We start from the raw sequence: 20000 nt of genomic DNA on the forward strand, positions 1-20000 counted from the left end.
GAATGGCATTGACAAGACCTCATTAAACAAAACAAACCCAGCTCTTTAAGTCACTGGCTGAGGACAATAAGAGTGTGTGTGTGCACGAGTGTGTTGCCCTGGCAACCTCATCAGAACCCGTTCATGGCACAGGAAGTGATGTCGTCAGTGTTGCCATGGGGACAAGTGCCCTTTTGCTGAACGGGAACCTTTGCTGTAACCTGTGTGTCTTCGATCTGGAGTCACCTGATTATGTTTGGGGGATAATTTGTCCCTGGAATCGAGCTAAATTTGACAAAATCTGGCTTTGGGGATATCCAGGGATGGAAGTACCATTGATAAGAACTATGTGTTTTAAAATTAAAATTATCATAATTTTTTATTTATTTATTGTACTTTCTACATTTTTTTTCTAGGTTGGGTTAAGTTTATTCAATAATAATTAAAATTAGATGCATTTAAAAACAATAGAAGTCTCTGTTTTTGTTTTGCTTTTTTGTGAGGTTTAAACTGTTCTCACTTATAATAAAAATGGTTGAACTCTTAAAATATTCATAACAGGTTTTTAGAAGCACTAATTTATATATATATAGAAAATTCTTCATTAATTATTTATGAAATATTGACATAACTTTTTATAATATAATGTAATTTATAATATTAAGTAAATAAATGTAATTAAGATCAAGTAAATCAGTAAATCAACCATTTACTTATCTGAGAAAAAAAAAAAAAAAAAAAAAAAAAAATATATATATATATATATATATATATATATATATATACATATGTATGTATATATGTATGTATATATATATATATATATTATTATTTTTTGGCACAAATATAATTTATTCTGAAGCAGGCTTATCATTGCTTTATCATGTATGACTTTAATCAGCATATTTTTGATATTTGCCTTAAATTAATTGCTTTTACACTTTTTAACTTTATGAAGGACAATATTTTCCTAAACTGATTAAATGTACATGTCTCCATTTACGTTGATTTCTTTCATGTGATCAATACATTACGTTAATAATAAGACACTATATGGTTGTTACTATTCAAATGAAATCAGTATCAACAAACTTCCATCTGTCCAAATGCATAAATAATGTTATTAGATTAATGTTTTATTTTTTTGACATAGAAATATGAAATGTTGGAAAAATGCAATGATACTTTTAAATATGATATTAAACCACTCTTAATGAGTGAATCATTGATTCAACCGATTCGTTCAGACGGCTGATTCATTCAATAAATGAAGCAAGTAACCATTTCTATATATGGCTCACTGAATCATTGACACGTTCAAAAATGAATAATTTAGTAACGAAAGACTGTGTTGCTCGCGACTGTTTTACATTTTTTTGTTTGAAATGGAGCAAAAACGATCCATAATGTGTCTAAAATGTAAGTCAGTTAATATTAATTGTTTATTTAACTAAAGTTGTATAAAATCAATATCACGTTTGGAATCGAGCTGAAGGTCGGGAAAACATGACTCCTGGTCATGTGGTGTTGCATATATTATATAGAATATTTATCTGTTTGTTCATGTGTTTTTCTTTATGTGTGCTGTTCTTATAGAGTTGATTTCTCCGTGAAAACTCTGAGACATAATAATAGAAAGGAAGAGCTTGTAAAAAATACTGGCAGGTGGAGAGAAGCAGAAGCACAGATTTTGGACGTATATGTCCATTTTTCAGTGCCAGGAGAGAGAGAACGGGAGGAAGGAAGGAGAGAATATTATGCAGTGATCTCACTATCCACCCACAGCTTTCAAACACTCTCCAACATAATTATCATAACACATACATAATATTCGCACTGAATCCCACCTCTAGGAGCCCTTCTGTTCTCGCAGGAACCATCGATTGTGTTGTGTGTGTGTGTTTGCTTTTCTGCATGACTTTCTCTCTTAATTAACTCCTCTTCCTGTTGTGTGATCAACCAATAAATCCACTTCTCTAATTACGCACAGTTCATTTCAGGATTCACCTCACATTCACTACCAAGTGGCAAGTGGGTGGGTGTTTTAGCTTTCTTTGTGTGTGTGTGTGTGTGTGTGTGTGTGTTCATGTGTCTAATTATCAAATAAACAGAAATGCTATTTCCAGATTTATTCAGACTTGTGCATTTGTGATACCATTTGCTTAATATTAATTTACTTCAAATAAAGAGGGAATGGAAATCTGACCTTATATTTTTTTGTGTTATTCACTAATAAGGTTCACACACACACAAATACACACTTTTATAATTTAGTTTTGCTTGCTTTTTATGAAGAAGATTTGTCAAACGTCTCATTAAATGTATTTGGTATCTATGGTTTTTCTGTCATATAGAAACATAGATACAATATAATATAATGCAATACAATATCATATAAACAATAATTTATCATTCTAGATAAGAATTTAGAATTATATTTAGAATTTTTAGTTACATATAATTATAAATTCTTAATTAAGTATGTTTTAAAATGTATTTTTATTTAGAAATTTTAAATTCTTAATTATAAGTATGTTTTAAAATGTATTTATATTTAGAATTTTTAGTTACATATAATTATAAATTCTTAATTAAGTATGTTTTAAAATGTATTTTTATTTAGAAATTTTAAATTCTTAATTATAAGTATGTTTTAAAATGTATTTATATTTAGAATATTTAGTTACATATAATTATAAATTCTTAATTATAAATGTTTTAAAAAGTATTTATATTTAGAATTTTTAATTACATATAATTATAATTTTTTAATTATATGTATGTTTTAAAATGTATTTATATTTAGAATTTTTAGTTACATATAATTATAAATTCTTAATTATAAATGTTTTAAAATGTATTTATATTTAGAATTTTTAATTACATATAATTATAATTTTTTAATTATATGTATGTTTTAAAATGTATTTATATTTAGAATTTTTAGTTACATATAATTATAAATTCTTAATTATAAATGTTTTAAAAAAAATTATATTAATAATTTTTAATTACATATAATTATAAATTCTTAATTATAAATATGTTTTAAATTGTATTTATATTTATAGAATTTATAAAATATATTGATAGAATTTATATAAACTTATAACTTTAATTATTATTTATTTCTCAATTTCTTTTTATTCTTGGAATCTCCCAAATAGTTGATTGTGGATGAAACTGTCAGAAAGTAGCTTTTGGTGGACATGAAACCGTTGTTTTCATGCTAATTTTTATATTTACAAGTTCATTAAATTTTCTGTTTAAGTCTGATGAGGAAATTGTACAGTCTAAGCATAAAATGTCATGCAGATGACAGGCGTGACAGATTTTAGCGTTGATCTGCGGGGATATTTGGGGATTTTGATGTGTTGTGAAGCACACATAGTCACTGCCATAAACAAACTATAATATATGAATTTAAATTATCTTTGAACACCACAAAATAGTTTGTTACTGGAAAATTCCTGTCATGCTACTGAAAATAAAGTTCTTAAATCCCTCAACACTGATGATATTATTGGTTAATATTGTTTTTTCCTTTGTTATATAAGCAGAGAAGTTGTTGCAGGGGTAGAGCAAGCTATTAGATTTACCTAATATATATAAAAAATGGTTTCGCTTATGTTTTAATGAGTGTTAATGATGTCTTTTGTGCAGTTCTGGATGTCTGCTTTAGCCACAACTCTTCCTGTACCATGTGGAGCCTTTATGCCTGTTTTCGTCATTGGTAAGTGTTTGCATGTTTATTATCTTAAAATTGCTTTTTAAAGGTGAATTCGGTCAAATATTTAACTGATATATATCACAATGCTTCCCCAGTTCATTAATTACAGTACATTAAATTGCAGTATAATTATATTAAAAGTTTTCTGAATGGTTATGTTTAAAATGAATTAAATTTGCAATAATTAACATATATTTTTAGAGTATAAATCTGAACTTTGGAAGAAGCCAGGTTTGAAATTCCTATTTGATTTTGTTGGTATATTAGAGTTAAAGCTTTTTACAGAAGGGATTTAGAATTTGTCATTTTAACACTTCATAAATCAGAAAACAACCAGAAAGAAGAAGAAAATACATTTTCGGCATGTTTTTTAGGAATAAAATGTTATATAAATCATTGTGATTGATATATGAGCAAACCCCACAGTAAAACTCTTCAGAATATAGAGAGGAATAAAACTCTAAGTTTTGGTGCTTGAAAGTTCTGCTGAAGTGGAGAAACAAACTTTTTAAAATATGTATTGTAATTGAAATCTACAGACACAAATAGACAAAGTGCCTTAATAAAACCTTAATAATAAACAAACCCTTCAGTAAAAACCTTCAAAATATGGAGACAAATAAACCTCTAAGTTTTGGTGTATGTAAGTGCTGCTGAAGTTGAGAAACAAACTCATTTTCACAAAACTTCCTTTTAAATATATATTGTAATTGAAATTTACAGACGCAAAATAGATAAAGTCCATAATAAAACCTTGTGAATAATATATGAACAAATCCCTCAGTGAAAACCTTCAGACTATATATAGGAATAAAACTCTAAGTTTTGGTGTATGTAAGTGCTCCTGAAGTTGACAAACAAACTAATTTTCACAAAATTTCCTTTTAAATATATATATATATATATATATTGTAATTGAAATCTACAGACGCAAAATACCTTGTGAATATTATATGAATAAACCCCTCAGTAAAAACCTTCAGACTATAGATAGGAATAAACCTGTAAAGTTTGGTGTATGTAAGTGCTACTGAAGTGGAGAAACAAACGGACACACATAGATAAATTATAAACCCTTAAATGCGTATTTTGGATAGTCTATGTCCACTTTTCTGAAACAAGACACGTTATACGAGAAAAATAGTCCTGAAGCTCAAAATTAGCAAGTGCATGAAAAAACAACAGTGTATTGCCTACGTGTTAAAAATATTTTATGCAGTGTATCCATTAAAATGTGAACCTGCGTGTGTTTTAGGTGCTGCGTTTGGCCGTTTGGTGGGTGAAAGTATGGCGGCGTGGTTTCCAGAGGGCATTAATACGGACGGAACCATCTATCCCATAGTTCCCGGAGGATACGCTGTCGTGGGTGAGAAACAGATGCTCTCATACATGTGTAGAGCTTCAACAGACACGTTCACACACACAGCTGAGAAACTTTCATGGCAATTGCTTCAGTGATCCCATAGCGATTTTAAAAGGCATTGATTTAGTTTTGTTGTGTTAGGTCATGGATTGTTGTTTTCATTGTTACTCTTTGATTAGTAGCCACTGGATTTAAGTATGAAATAACAATAATCACTTTTGATTTGTTGTATTGTTTTATTTATAGCTTAATGGACAACATAGTGAAGGGTTAAGAAAAGTGTTAATATTTTTAAATATTAGTTATATTTTTATAACTAATTTTTTATGAGTTATTTTTTAATATTTATAAATATTAAATATGTTTTTGTAAATATTTTACATAATTTGATACATTTTATAAACATATAAAAGGTGCTTTATTAAAAAAAATTAATAAAAAAAGTAATACATTTATTCAATTATTATTCACTATTTAATTATAGTTAATGCACATCTAAGTAGCCATGTGACCATGTTTCACTGCAAATTTAAGTTTGTAAATAAATAAATCTTGAATCATGAAAAACAGTAATACTAAAAAAAAGTGTGGATATCAATTTCTTAAATTTTTACTGTGTAGATATGTTTTTTGTTGTTGTTTAAATGTTTACATCAGTGTTGAGCACCATTGATTTTGTTATGTGCGACTTAATAGCAATTCAGTAAATATCTCTTCTTGTCAATTCATGACTTTGAATGGCCCAATAGTTTGTGTTCCTTTCATATTCAGTTTTTCCCTTTGGTTCATTAATTTCTAAAGAACCAATGTGAAGGGTTTTTAATTTGTTTTGTTAAATCGGTCTCTCTCCAGGAGCGGCCGCATTATCCGGAGCGGTCACACACACGGTTTCCACAGCGGTGATCGTGTTTGAGTTGACGGGTCAGATCAGTCACATTCTGCCCATCATGATCGCTGTGATTCTCGCCAACGCCGTCGCTCAGAGCCTTCAGCCGTCCATCTACGACTCTATAATCCGCATTAAGAAACTGCCTTACCTGCCCGAGCTCGGCTGGGGCCACCATGAGTGAGTCTCTCTGTCTGTATATATAGGTGTACATCTTATATTGTGTTTTCTTCTTCCCATTCTTTTCTACTCACTTTCAATCAGAGTGATATCAAAGCCATTATTCTGCTCACATTAAAGGAATTTAGCACTAGTTACATTTAGATTTTACAACATGCATTTTTAAAACAAAATTCATATTTATGGTTTGTGTAACTCATTTAATACTTTCGCCACAGTTCGTATTTTTACTCATAAAACTAAATCCTCAGAACGAAAAACCCACAGGAACCATGCTTATTATAGTTATCTGAATCTGAAACTAAGATTGAAGCCATTAAAAACATGTCCATTACTTAAAGATGATAAAAATAAAATAAAAGATAGAAAACTATTTTAGCTAGCTGCCAAATTTAGTTTTAATTTCTTTTTAAAATAACTAAACGAAAAACTGAAATAAAAATGAATAAAAACTATATAGACATTTAAAAACAAAATAAACGTAAATGACAAAAACACAGAAAATTACTAAAGCCGAAAATATAAAAACTGAAAATAGTCAGATAAAAACGATTATTCGTAAAAAATACAATAGTACTTCAATGATGGTGAAATAATGAAGAACTTGAGGCTCAAATGTCGGTTCACTTCCGGGTTACAGGACTAATTACTTAACAGCCGTAGTTAATGAAGAAATAAAGCAATTGGCAAATGTTTATTTAGTGCAATTAAAAATGTTAAATGATTTATTATTGTATTGTTGCATTTAACAACATTAACAAAGTATTCTATTTATTTGTTACACACACATCAATCTTAATTTCAGAGGCTTTCAGATTTTCAGGGTTACGAATTGCAGATTTTGTGTGTGTGTGTGTGTGTGTGTGTGTCTGTGGAAAATAAAATATATTTGTGAACTTTCTTAAGTAAATGTGAGTGGTAACATATTTGTTTGATATTTGTTTTTCGAAAAAAAAAAAAGGCAACAATCAGGATTATTATAGCTAATTTAAACCATTTAAAAAAAATGTACTGAAATAATAAAATAAAATAATAAAATATTAAAACTTATTTTAATTTAGCTAATTGACAAGGCAACATTTCTTATTTTTATTTGATTTAACCTGATGTACTAAAATAACAAAAAAGTACAACTGAAATAAAAATTTATAAAACTATATAGACATTAAAACTGATAAAAATGAAAAACAAAAACAAACAAAAAGCTAAAAAAAACAACCAAAATTAAGAGGTCATATATATATATATATATATATATATATACACACACACACACACACACACACACACTAATAACTATAATAATTAATTATTAATAAAAGTTATTAAAATAACACTGGTTGCAATGTTAAATGCTTAAATCTAGATTACAATATGTGTGTAAAAAAAAGGAGAAATTAAAATGGTCTACTTAAAATAATTATAAAAATATTATAATTACAATAGGCGTAGGTAAAACACTGGTTTCAGCTAATTCATTTTAATTTAATTTAATTTGATGTCTTATATGTATTCTTTATTTTTACTAAAATAACAATAAAAAGGGTAAAACTGAAAAAAAATAAAATAAAACTATTGACGTTTAAAAAATAGAAACATTTTAAATGGAAAATAAAAACAAAAGCAAGTAAAAAATAATTAATGAAAACTATGATGTGTATGAATAAATATGGAAAATAACATGGAAAACCTGCATGTTTTCTGTCTGCAGGAAGTATAATATTCGTGTGGAGGACATCATGGTCAGAAATGTTCGTTACATCACTCTGAACTCCACCTACAGAGACCTTCATGAGATCCTCCTGATAGCAAACCTCAAAACTGTGGCGCTGGTGGAGTCTGCAGGTACAAACACATGCTTGCTCTATTTGGACACTATATAGAAACGTTTACACATGGCTGGCTTGTCTACTTAGATGGCTCTTTTTCCAAATGTTTGTTTTGTAGTAATTGATACATTTATATTGGCTTTAAATAAATAAAACAAATCTAAAATATTAGTGTTTCTAGGAAAAAATGATCAAGCTAATTAAAAAGGTTGTTATTGATGGTGGTGTGTAAAAACTGAGAAAATAGAATCTCATTTAAATAAATATTATAATAATTAGGAGAGGTACAAACATTTGATGTGTTTGAAACATATTATGTACATATATATATAATTTTATTTTAACAAGATGCTATTACAGTAGCTATTAAGAGGATTAGGGCCAAGCAATAATAAAAAAAATAAAACCATCTCGAGATTAAAATCATCATAATATGATATTAAACTCGTTAAATTTAAAGAAAAAAGAAAAAAATGGTGAGAATAAAATCATTAAATTATTAAATTGTTGAGTTTATTCTCAACTTTTTTAACCCTTTTCCTCGAATTGTAATTAAAAAAAAAATAATAATTTATTCTTCAAATTGAATGAGTTTAATCTGGAATTATAATGACTTTTTTTCGAGACCGTTTTTTTTTATTTTTAATTATTGCTTGACCGTAATCCTCTTCTGTAGATATAATATATATATTGAATTCGTTTTTATATTTAGAAATTTTATTTTCCTTTTATTTTCAGTTGAAATTGTAGTAATTTTGTTGTGTTTTTGTCATTTTTAGTTTTGATTTATATATATATATATATATGTATGTATGTATGTCTGTTTAGTTTTTATTCATTTTTATTTTAGTTTTAGTTTGTTATTTTAGTACTTCAAGTTAAACTAAAAGAAAATGAGAAAAGTTGAATTGGAAAATACCTGAATTTATATATATATATATATATATTTTTGAAAGAAGTCCCTTATGTTTACCTAGGCTGCATCTGATTATTATCAATGTTAGACACTGCATACATTTTATTTTCCGGATTCACGGATGAATAGAAAGTTCAAAAGAACAGCATTTATTTGAAACATGAATCTCTTTACTGTCACTTTTTGATCAGTTGTAATCATCCTTGCTGAATGAGAGCATTAATGTCTCTGCTCTCTAGAGTCGATGATCCTGCTGGGCTCTATTGAGCGCGCTCAGTTGCAGGTGCTCCTCTCGCAGCATCTGAGTCGCGAGCGGCGGCTGGAGTTCATACGGGACGCTGAGAGGAAGCGTGTGTCTGTCGTCAGCACTCCCAGCAGCGAGGAGGGGGGTCAAAAGGTCAACCACGAGGTTCGCTTTCAGGTCAGAGGGCAAACGATTACTTGACTTTTTTATACTTTTTGTCAGTTTTCGAGACGTGATCTTGAATTTTTGTGAGTGTAGATCTCCACAGAAGAGTCGTCGTTGTTTACACCGGTCCATCCCATATCTCCTAAACCTCTCAAACCTGCGCTGAAGAGGACGACTACCGCAGAGAAAAACATCGAGATCCCTACAAGTAATGTCACACCCTCTCTCATGTACTCATCTGTCTAAATGGGGACGTTGCTTAGACTTTATTGTTTATATAAACATCATATATAGCGTAAACACTCAGAACTCATCCTGTGAAAACCCTTTTGAAATCAGACGTTGCGTTATCATGGAAATGTAACTTTTTTTTTTTTTTTTGATGTCAACTTCAAATTTGGAACATAACTTACTTAGACGTGTGGCTTTTATTGCATTGCATTTTCAGATTCCAAAATGTCTTGGTAAATATTTGTTTTATTGTACAGTACATTTCCTTTAGAGTAAACTTAAACTTCTGTAACTTTTTTATTCTTTAATTTCTTTCAGCAATAATAGTACATATTTATTGTAATACACAGAAATGGGATTTTCGTGTTTTTCAGGTCCTCATGATTCTGGCATTGGCTTGAGGAATCTGTTATGTGCTCGACCTCAGACAGATGCAATGGAGGTGAGACTCACACACAATTATGTTTACATCGTATGAAGGTTTTTGTTGTGTATGTTATGTTTTCCCTCCCTTTTCCTTTGCGAAAGAATAATAACGTGGAGCACACAGTCGCTCCTGACTTCAGGCCTCCCAAACGCGTCAGGATTTCGGTCTTGGTAAGAAAAAAATAAAAATAAAACACGGGCTCGTCAAATCATCGTGTCAACATCATACCATAAACGTCTTCCTTGTGCCTGCTCTGACCTTTGACCTTTTACACAGTAACCGCAGGTTTAACCACATTCCAAGACAATATTATTATAATTTTTTTTGATAACTTTAAACTCACAGTTTCGTTGTTTTGATCGATCTGCAAGGGTTTAAAGGTCAGAAACAGAGAAATCTTTGTGGAACATGGGAGGCGACCAAGCATGAGTAGCTGTCAATCATCAGCATGACATCAGAACTGGCCAATCCATGTGAGTTGCATGGAAAGTGGGCGGAGCCAGTGAATGATTGTGTCCTGTAACATTCGTCTTACTGCCGTCAAGTGTAGATTTTACATTTTAAAGGACAGTTCACCTTAAAATAATCATTCTGTCATCATTTACTCACCCTCATGTCATTTCAGATCTGTGTTTTTTTTTACCCAATGTGGTTGAATGTTTTTTTTTTCTTCCTTAGGTCTTCATAATAGATTAAAGATGTCAGAGTGTGTTTGATTTGAACAGCTAAATATAATACATTTTTAATTTGAATAGCTAAATATGAAATATTAATTAATGATAATTAATATTAATTAATTATTAATTTAATAAATTATTGGTAAATATAGTTATTAATTTAAGTAAAATACTACTGTTACTAATTATTGTTGCAACAACATGAACATTTTTTTTTTTCAAAATAAATGTTTTATAGTTTTACAGTAAAAATAATGCAATAATGATGTTTTTTTGATGCAAAGTATTTTTACAGGAAATCTCAGGGCTGCTAATTTATACAACAGATAAACCTATAATATATTATTTATGCGTATCTCATTTTTCTCAAATCATTATTTTATTGATATAACAATGTGCCCCCTTTCTGTTTTTTTTTACTGCATAAGTCTTTATTTAAAGTTTATTCAATTTTACATTTTTAAGTTATATTATTATATATAATTAAATTATTTATTATAATTAAATGTATTTAAATATATAATTAAATTATATATTATATACATATATAATATATAATTAAATAATATTATATTTAATTTTAAGTGAACATTTATTTCATAAACAGAATTTTGGCAGCACATAAAATAAGGTTCTATTTTGTTAACATTTGTTATTTACATTAGTTAACATGATCTAACAACAAAAAATTATTCTAAAACATTTATTAATCATTTGGCAATTTCAACTTTTGCTAATACATTATTAAAATCAATAGTTGTGTCTGTTAATATTATTTAATGGACCTGAGCTGTGAACTTACAATGACCAGTTTAATTAACATTAACAGCATTGTCAGGTAATGTTAGTTAAAGCACTAAGTAAAGGACACAAACTTCTGTGTGAATGATGTATGTTTATGGCGTCAGTGAATGCAGCTGTTGAATGACACACATCTTGTGTAAATGAAAGCAGACTTTTTGTGCAAATATAATTCTAGTATGTCAGTAGTGATGTAACACAGTTGCTATGGAAATACACTTGCGTACTTTATATCATGATGAGCGTATATTAAGGTCAGCATAAAGGCTATGTAATGATAAACCTGAACCCTCATCATACAGCTCTCGACAGTAACAGAAATCCGTATTACACAGTTCTTTTACTGTCAAAATACTAAATTATGTATGTTTAAAAATATATAAAAAAAAAAGAGAGGGAAAGAGAGAGACCACAGAATTTTTTTTCCAGTTATTCTGTGCTGAAATGGTTAAAAATGAAACGATTTGTAAAAATAATTATATTAAATATATTATATTATATTATATTATATTATATTATATTATATTATATTATATTATATTATATTATATTATATTATATTATATTATATTATATTATATTATATTATATTATTAGAAATATTTATTATACAAATGGTCAGTGTAAAGAAAAATCTGGAAACATTTATATAACTTTTTCCTTTTTTTATTAATTTTTAACATTATATTATATTGTATTATTTTAACTTTAAAGTGTTACATAAATAGATTTCAGGAAATATAAGGTACAATAAGGTTTACTATAATTATGATTATAATAAAAGAGTTCTTGTTTTCAATATGTTTTATTTCATTAAGTACTAATTTAAAGCTTTCTAAAGATATATTTATCTTCTCTTTGAGGCATGTATTCGCTAAGTTTCAGTTAATTTTAAAATGAAGCGCTTCTATTCAGTACCAGACGGAAGAAAGCGCATCATGTTTGTTTTCTTTAATTTATAAAAGCACAACATTTTGTTGATATTTTGAGTGAACAAAAATAAAATTAGACCATTTACAGCTATGAATGATGAATTACTCTTACCTTACGAGCAAAAATGACGCATATCCATGGAAAACATGCAAGTGATCACGCTGGTCCCTCCATGTCCTGAAGAATCTCCGCACAAACTATTGGATATATCGCACATTTATCTGTTTAAACATTGTTATCTGCTTGAACTGTTTTAGTATATCTATAGATTTTATTTAAGGAAAGTCGTGATGATTTGAGAAGGCTAAAATGATCAGCTTACTGTCTGCCGCTGGCCGCTTGGTCATTACTTTAAAAAACAAAAACGAACAAAAAATGCTCCAAACGTTTTCCGAAATTTAATTAATAAAAATAAAATGAAACAAAATATAATCACTTTGCCATTACATACAAAACGGAACTGTTTTAATAGTTGAAACAGTAATATAATCTGTTTTGGGAAAAGGGTCAGGCCCAGGCCTAAATTTGAGGCCCGTGCAAGGCTCTAAAAGCCATGCTTTTTTTCAATTGGTTTGTTTTTTAAATATTATACTTTTTTAATATTATATTATTATTATTTTTTTATTAAAAGTGTTTACATAAATAGACTTCGGTAAAACTTTACAGTAAGTTTCAGTTTGTCAACATTAGTTAACTACTAGTTAGTTAACTCTTGCTGCTTTGCTGATTTTGTTGTCAAAAATAAATTTAATGTTTAAAAAGATTTTTAAGAAGAGAGAAGCATGCACATTTTTTCACATTTTTTTCATACATTTTTTACATTTAAAATTAAAAGTTTATATTCTATTATATTATGTACTTATTAAAGATTAAAGTCTTTTTATAAATAGATTTGAGTAAAATTTGAACATTAGTTATTAGGGCTGTGTATCACCAGCAAAGTCACGATCCGATACATATCATGGGCCAGCTGTATCGATATTTGTATCGTTAAATCTTTGTGACAATATATCGTCGTATCGATGTATCGAACACAGCACTATTAGTTATCTACATTGTATGGTTGCTACACATGTGTTTAAAAATATCAAAAATAGAGAAAGCTGTACAAATATTTCAATTTTTTTCAGTGGAACGCAACAGGAAAAATGTGCACGGCTTTCTCATCTTTAAATCTCTTTCACGATTGTCAAACATCATTAGGCGTGTGTCACTCTTTGGTAGTAGAGCCTTCTCTCTGCTTATTACATTACGCTCACATTTCTACAGAAACCAGCACTAATGGATGGATGTTTTATTAATGCGTAGAGTGCTGCAAAGATTTATACACCAGTGTGTGTGTGTGTGTGTGTGTGTGAGATACTTGTACAGAGAAAGTGCAACTGCAGGCTGATCTCATCGATTAAATTTAGCATGAGAGAGATGAAGAGGGAGGAAGAGGAACTTGAATCTGTCGACTGCCAAAGCGGCGCTCCAAGATATTGATCAAACCACACAACATATTAGCATTATAAATCATCAACACACCCTCAGATATCACCCTGTATAAAGTCACATTTGAACAGGACAAACAGTTCTTTATATGAGTGAGAGCAACAAGAGAGGGCTTTGTATTCAGGCCTGTCATGTTTCTTATGTAATGTTACTGCAAAGCCCTTTATCTGAGTGACAGCTTGTGTGTGTGTGTGTGTGTGTGTGTGTGTGTTCAGGAGGATCCAGACGCAGAGGATGACATGACTCTTGGCGAGGTGAGGACACTGCAGCTGTAATAGTGGAAACCTCTCATAAACTAGGTTTACATGCATATGAATAATCTGCTAGTTATTGTAATGATGCCTGAATCAGATTATCTGTTCAGTTCAACACGATTGGATTGAAAAGTGAGGTGTAACAAAAAAAATGCAGATGCTTGTTTCCACCACAAAAATCTCTATTCTCTAAATAAGTGATGTACCTCAGATAACAAAACTGAAATCTCAAAAAAAAAAAAACTAGTTATAGATAATAATAAAGTGCACATTAGAATTTCATCAATTATCATTGTAATTTATAATGTAATTTGCTATGTTTACTAATAGAGAATATTTATTATATTTACATAATATTTATTAATAGTGCAAATTTGCTATACTTACTAATAGAGAATATTTATTATATTTACATAATATTTTTAATAGTGCCAATTTGCTGTATTTGCTATTAGCGATTATTTATTATATTTACATAATATTTATTAATAGTGCAAATTTGCTGTACTTACTAATAGTGAATATTTAATATATTTACATAATATTTATTAATAGTGCCAATTTGCTGTATTTGCTATTAGCGATTATTTATTATATTTACATAATATTTATTAATATTTATTAATAGTGCCAATTTGCTGTATTTGCTATTAGCGATTATTTATTATATTTACATAATATTTATTAATAGTGCAAATTTGCTATGTTTACTAATAGTGAATATTTAATATATTTACATAATATTTATTAATATTTATTAATAGTGAAAATTTGCTATATTTACTAATAGTGAATATTTATTATATTTACATATTAATATTTATAATTTTTATAAACAGTGCAAAGCTACATAATATAAATTAATAACAAAAAAGTGTATTTGACTACAAAATAGCGTTCTATATGTACTTTAAAAATGTATTTTTATATATATATATATATATATATATATATATTATTGCTACATAAAATAAAAAATTAGCATTAATTGAAACAATTAAGAAAATCTGTATTTATGTTGTTTATAATGAATAGATTAAAATAGTGCAAAGTGTAATTGACAGAAATATAAAACCGATGGCATTAATGAATAATAATGCATAAATGACAAAAAAAATGAAGTCAAAAACTATCTCTGGCTGTGAGTGCAGGTCGAGGAGTGGGAGGAGCAACAGCTTGACGAGCAGGTGAACTTCAACAACTGCAAGATTGACCCCGCCCCCTTCCAGCTGGTGGAGCGCACTTCACTGCACAAGGTGAGAGAGAGAGAGAGAGAGAGTGTGTAAGTTTAGGATATGCACGCTATCCAACAAATGCTGACACTGAATTTATTTTCTGCATTTGCAAACTCACTTGTGGCAAGAGCACAGAAGTCTTCATTAAGTCACGCTCTGCAGTGGCACACACACACACACACACACATTCCTGCGGCATCTGTGAATGTGTTTAATGCAGTCCATTCACTTCTACTCATTCTCACTCTATCCACACACTCACTGATTTATTTATGTGATTTGTGTGCATGCTTGTGGTCAAAATGTATATGTTTTCCACTTGGAGTGTGCCATGAAAAACAACACTGTGGATGTATTTGGTGCATAAAAACACTGCAGTTTATGTATTATTATTATACTAATTTACTAGCTTGCATGCTGATTCTGTTTTCTCTCTGACAGACTCACACCATCTTCTCTCTGCTGGGTTTGGATCACGCTTACGTCACCAGCATCGGGAGACTTATAGGAGTAGTTTCACTGAGAGAGGTGAGAGTTTTGTGAAAACTGTGATGCATTTTATTTTTCTGGATTCAAAGATGAATAGGAAGTTCAGAAGTCTTCTGTAACATTATAAATGTCGTTGCTGTCATGCATCTGCGCTGAATGGTAGCGTTCGTCCATTAACCGGCTCTCGTCTGTGCTGCAGCTGCGTAAAGCCATCGAGGGCTCGATGACGGTGAAGGGTGTGAAGGTTCGTCCGCCACTGGCCAGTTTCAGAGACAGTGGCACCAGCGGCACAAGCAGCGAAAGCGAAGCCACTGAAATCCACAAACTGTGGGACCGTCACAGCAGCCGAAGTATTCCCCGAGAACAGCAGCCCAACACCTCCGACTCGGACGACAAGTCACAGTGACCCCCGACCCCACGCACAGACTGCTTCACGCATCCAAAAATCCTCCAGCTCGCTTTCAGGTCTTCCCACACTAACTCACTTTCTCTTTCGGAGAATCAGGGACTGTCTGGACTTTGTCTGTTTTTCTGATTAAGTGCGTTTTTTGTGCGTTTATATGTGTGTTTGTTGCTGAAAGAAACAGATAATTTTATTTTATACGTTGCGTTGCGTACCGTTCCTTTTATCACTTTTTAAGAAATGTGATGCACAGGATCTGTTTGAACGCTTCATCTGTTGTCTTTCGTGCTTATATATTGGGGAGTTTATAGCTCACTATTTTTTTCTTGAGTTTATATGCCACAATTATGATTTTTTTTTCCTCAATTATGACTTTTCTCACAATTATGACTTTTCGCAATTGACTTTTTTGCGATTATGACTTCTTTTCATTCAGTTATGACTTTTTTTTTTACATATCTTTTTTTCACAATCATGATTTTTTTTCTCGCAATTATGACTTCACAATTGATGTTTTTGCAATTGTGACTTTATACAATTAACTTTTTCTCTCACAATTATGAATTCTTCGGAATTTACTTTTTTCGCAATTATGACTTTTTCGCTATTGACTTTATGCAATAACGACTTCTTACAATTATGACTTATCTCACACTTGGCTTTTTTCGCAATTATGATTTTTTTCGCTATTGACTTTTTATGCAATTATGACTGTTTTTCTCAATTATGACTTTTTTCTCACAATTGACTTTTTTTGCAATTGATTTTTTTCGCTATTTGCTTCTTTTTTGCAGTTATGACTTCTCTTCATACAATTAACTTTTTCTCTCACAATTATGAATTCTTCGCAATTTACTTTTTTCGCAATTATGACTTTTTTCGCTATTATGACTTTTAATGCAATTATGACTTCTTACAATTATGACTTATCTCACACTTTTTTTTCACAATTATGACTTTTTTCGCAAATATTTTTTTTATCGCTATTGACTTTATGCTATAACGACTTCTTACAATTATGATTTTCTTTTCACCGCAATTTGTTTTTCTAAGCTCTTTCAGAGTTTTTTTGTTCTTGTTGAATCTCCAGCACGAGATTCAGTCGCTGTTTGAAGTCAAACCACTCAAATGTTATCTGGTCAATGTCAGATTAAGCGAATCTCGCCCACACAGTCTCTTATGTAAGGATGTGCACTTTTTATTGCTTTCTCTATTGGAAATGACACTAACGTGCCTTTTTGAATGATCTGGCACATTTGTTTTTTTGCATGTTTGCACTGAGGACAGTTAGATGAAATCAATCACAGTCACCTTTCAGCACAACAGCATTTTAATTGACAGTAGTCAAATTATGAAGAAATTAATGTTGAGGCTTTGGAGATTTTAAACATGTTTGCTTTGAAGTAACCTCTCATTTTTGGTATTTTGGGAAATCAGTCCTTCCCACTGTTTCCATTGATCGAGGAGAACGTGATGTTCTTTTTGATCGGTCTAGCACTTGAGCGTAAAGCTTTCGGGAAAACACACACATCCGACAGTAAAATCTCTCTTTCTTTCTCTTTCTTTCTCTCTGATTTTGGCAGGACCTTTGTGTTTTTAAAAATGTCTGTGATGACTGATGATGAACTTCACAAAACTTGTCTGGAGCTCTTCAAGGTCATATTTTAAACCATTCATTTTGAGCTGTTTGAACATTAAGTTGTTTGTTTTTTACATTGTGAAATAATATTTTTTTTCAAATGTCATATTTTTCTCTAAATTCATATTACAATAATGTGTCATAATGTTTTACCTATGTATATTTTATGTATATGTTTTGTGTATTTTTTTTTTTTTTTTAGATATTTTCAATATTTTGTTATTCCTCCAGATTTTTTTTACAATCCTCATTTAAAAAGCTTTACTTTTTATTGAGAATATAAATGAAATTTATGATTAAGAATAATGGAAAATCTGAAAAACACATCCAACTATTGTATATAAATAATTTAAGTTTATTAATATAAATCACATATGTTTATGCAAAAAAATCTTAATAGTCCTAAAAGCGATTTTTTCCTAAAAAACTAAATTTTTCATTTAAATTCTAATTGCAAAAAAAATTTAAATAAATAAACACCAACACTGAGAATGATGGGGGATTTTATTTTTATTATTTAAATATATTTTTAGTCTAAATATAATGAATTCTCATTACAATTTTCATTTATTTATTTTATTTATTTATTTTGTAACAAGAATTGAAAAAAAAGTCACAGCTACTTGTTATTGTATTTTTCATTATTTCAAAGTAGATAAAAATAACTAAAACAACTATGCTGTATAAATACTTAAGAATATCAATATTATTTTTAACTTATGATTATTATTATTATTATGATTTTTCATTTAAAAAAATATTTATACACCATAGTATTTGTACTATTTTTATATGATTTAAATTTGTTTGTATTTGTAATTCGAATTTAAATGATATTCATCATTGAGAATAATGGAAATTAACAAATACTTAATTATAAATACTTAAATTAAACATAAATACTCAAGGATGTCAAAATATTTTTTCATGTAAAAACTCCTAATAGCACATGTACTGTAGTATGCATTTTCTTGAGGATAAATATTATTGGTATAAAATGACACAGACGAGTTTTTGACAGGTTTTGTGAGATTCATCTGCAAATGTATTCATGCATTTCTACGAACAACAGCCGAATAGAACAAAAAGTGAAATCTGAGAGTATTTTATTCACTGTTATAATGTTTGTTGTGATTTATAAATGTTGCATTTCATCAGCTGATCATTTTAATTGGAGCTGAATTGAATTTATTTAATTCTGATTATTAACTGACAGATTTGACCAATAAGCTTTAATCTGTTCTCCAGTGGAGAAGAGGCTTATTTTTGTTGATTAATATAGATTTACAGATTTTAATATATTTAAAATATCATATTAACTTAAATATTTTCTTCTTTTTGCCATTTATTTCTTCTTTTATTGTACTTCCAAGTCATTTTTGACTACTACAGACAATATCTCTTTTTAGGAACATGTGATTCTTGTTTTGAAACATTGACCGAACGTTGTGGGAACGTTTTAATTGCATCTCGGAGAACGTTTAGTGTTTTGTGTGCAAAAATGGTGCCAGTATCATCTCTGAAATGACTTTATTAATACTGTATACACTCTGAACGGACCAAAAGAGCAAAATCTGCTTTATTAAATATGTTGTGGCCCATTTCATTTCATGTATTAGAATATGTTCTTTTGAGAATCATATTTATTAACAATCTTACATGTGATCAACAAAGTAGATCAACCGTGATTTTATTTTGGATATTATTGTTATTTTCAGACATTTGAGGATAATGTATTTGTGCAATAACATTTGTATGTGTGTGTTTGTTTGTAACCTGAATTAAAACTATGACTTTATGTGGAGATGAGCATATTTTTCTAAAGGTCTTGATGATCTGCTGATGGTTTCACTGCCAAAGAATCATCTTTTTATTATTATTATTTTAAATATCTAAACGTTCCTAAATCAAGAGACATTAACTTGAGAACCAAAGGATATTAAGTCTTGTTTTCTGAAGAAAATAAAAAAAATCCTATTATTATTTTTTTCTTCAAACAAGAAAAAAAAAAAAAAATGACAACTTGGTCAGAAAAATAAACTTATTTCAAAGGGAATACAAGATTATTTTTCTCACCCTACTGGCAATTTATTTTAATTAAAAAAAAATTAATAATAAAAAAATA

The 20000-nt window shown here is 29.3% G+C and overlaps 1 protein-coding gene across 1 annotated transcript in view; it reads left to right on the forward strand.

Moving 5' to 3' along the window:
• LOC132123338 (chloride channel protein 2-like) overlaps window positions 1-16632 on the forward strand; it is a 60123-nt gene extending 43491 nt beyond the window's left edge. Inside the window, exons 13-23 of the mRNA XM_059533890.1 lie at window positions 3643-3712; window positions 4965-5075; window positions 5925-6138; window positions 7850-7983; window positions 9123-9304; window positions 9386-9500; window positions 9898-9965; window positions 14071-14109; window positions 15261-15365; window positions 15786-15872; window positions 16033-16632. Coding sequence (XP_059389873.1) covers window positions 3643-3712; window positions 4965-5075; window positions 5925-6138; window positions 7850-7983; window positions 9123-9304; window positions 9386-9500; window positions 9898-9965; window positions 14071-14109; window positions 15261-15365; window positions 15786-15872; window positions 16033-16239 — 1332 coding nt within the window. The 3' untranslated portion in view covers window positions 16240-16632. The remainder of the gene's footprint in view (window positions 1-3642; window positions 3713-4964; window positions 5076-5924; window positions 6139-7849; window positions 7984-9122; window positions 9305-9385; window positions 9501-9897; window positions 9966-14070; window positions 14110-15260; window positions 15366-15785; window positions 15873-16032) is intronic.
• The last annotated feature ends 3368 nt before the right edge of the window (window positions 16633-20000 follow it).

This window comes from Carassius carassius, chromosome 41, assembly GCF_963082965.1.
Source record: "Carassius carassius chromosome 41, fCarCar2.1, whole genome shotgun sequence".
NCBI classification, from domain to species: Eukaryota; Metazoa; Chordata; class Actinopteri; order Cypriniformes; family Cyprinidae; genus Carassius; species Carassius carassius.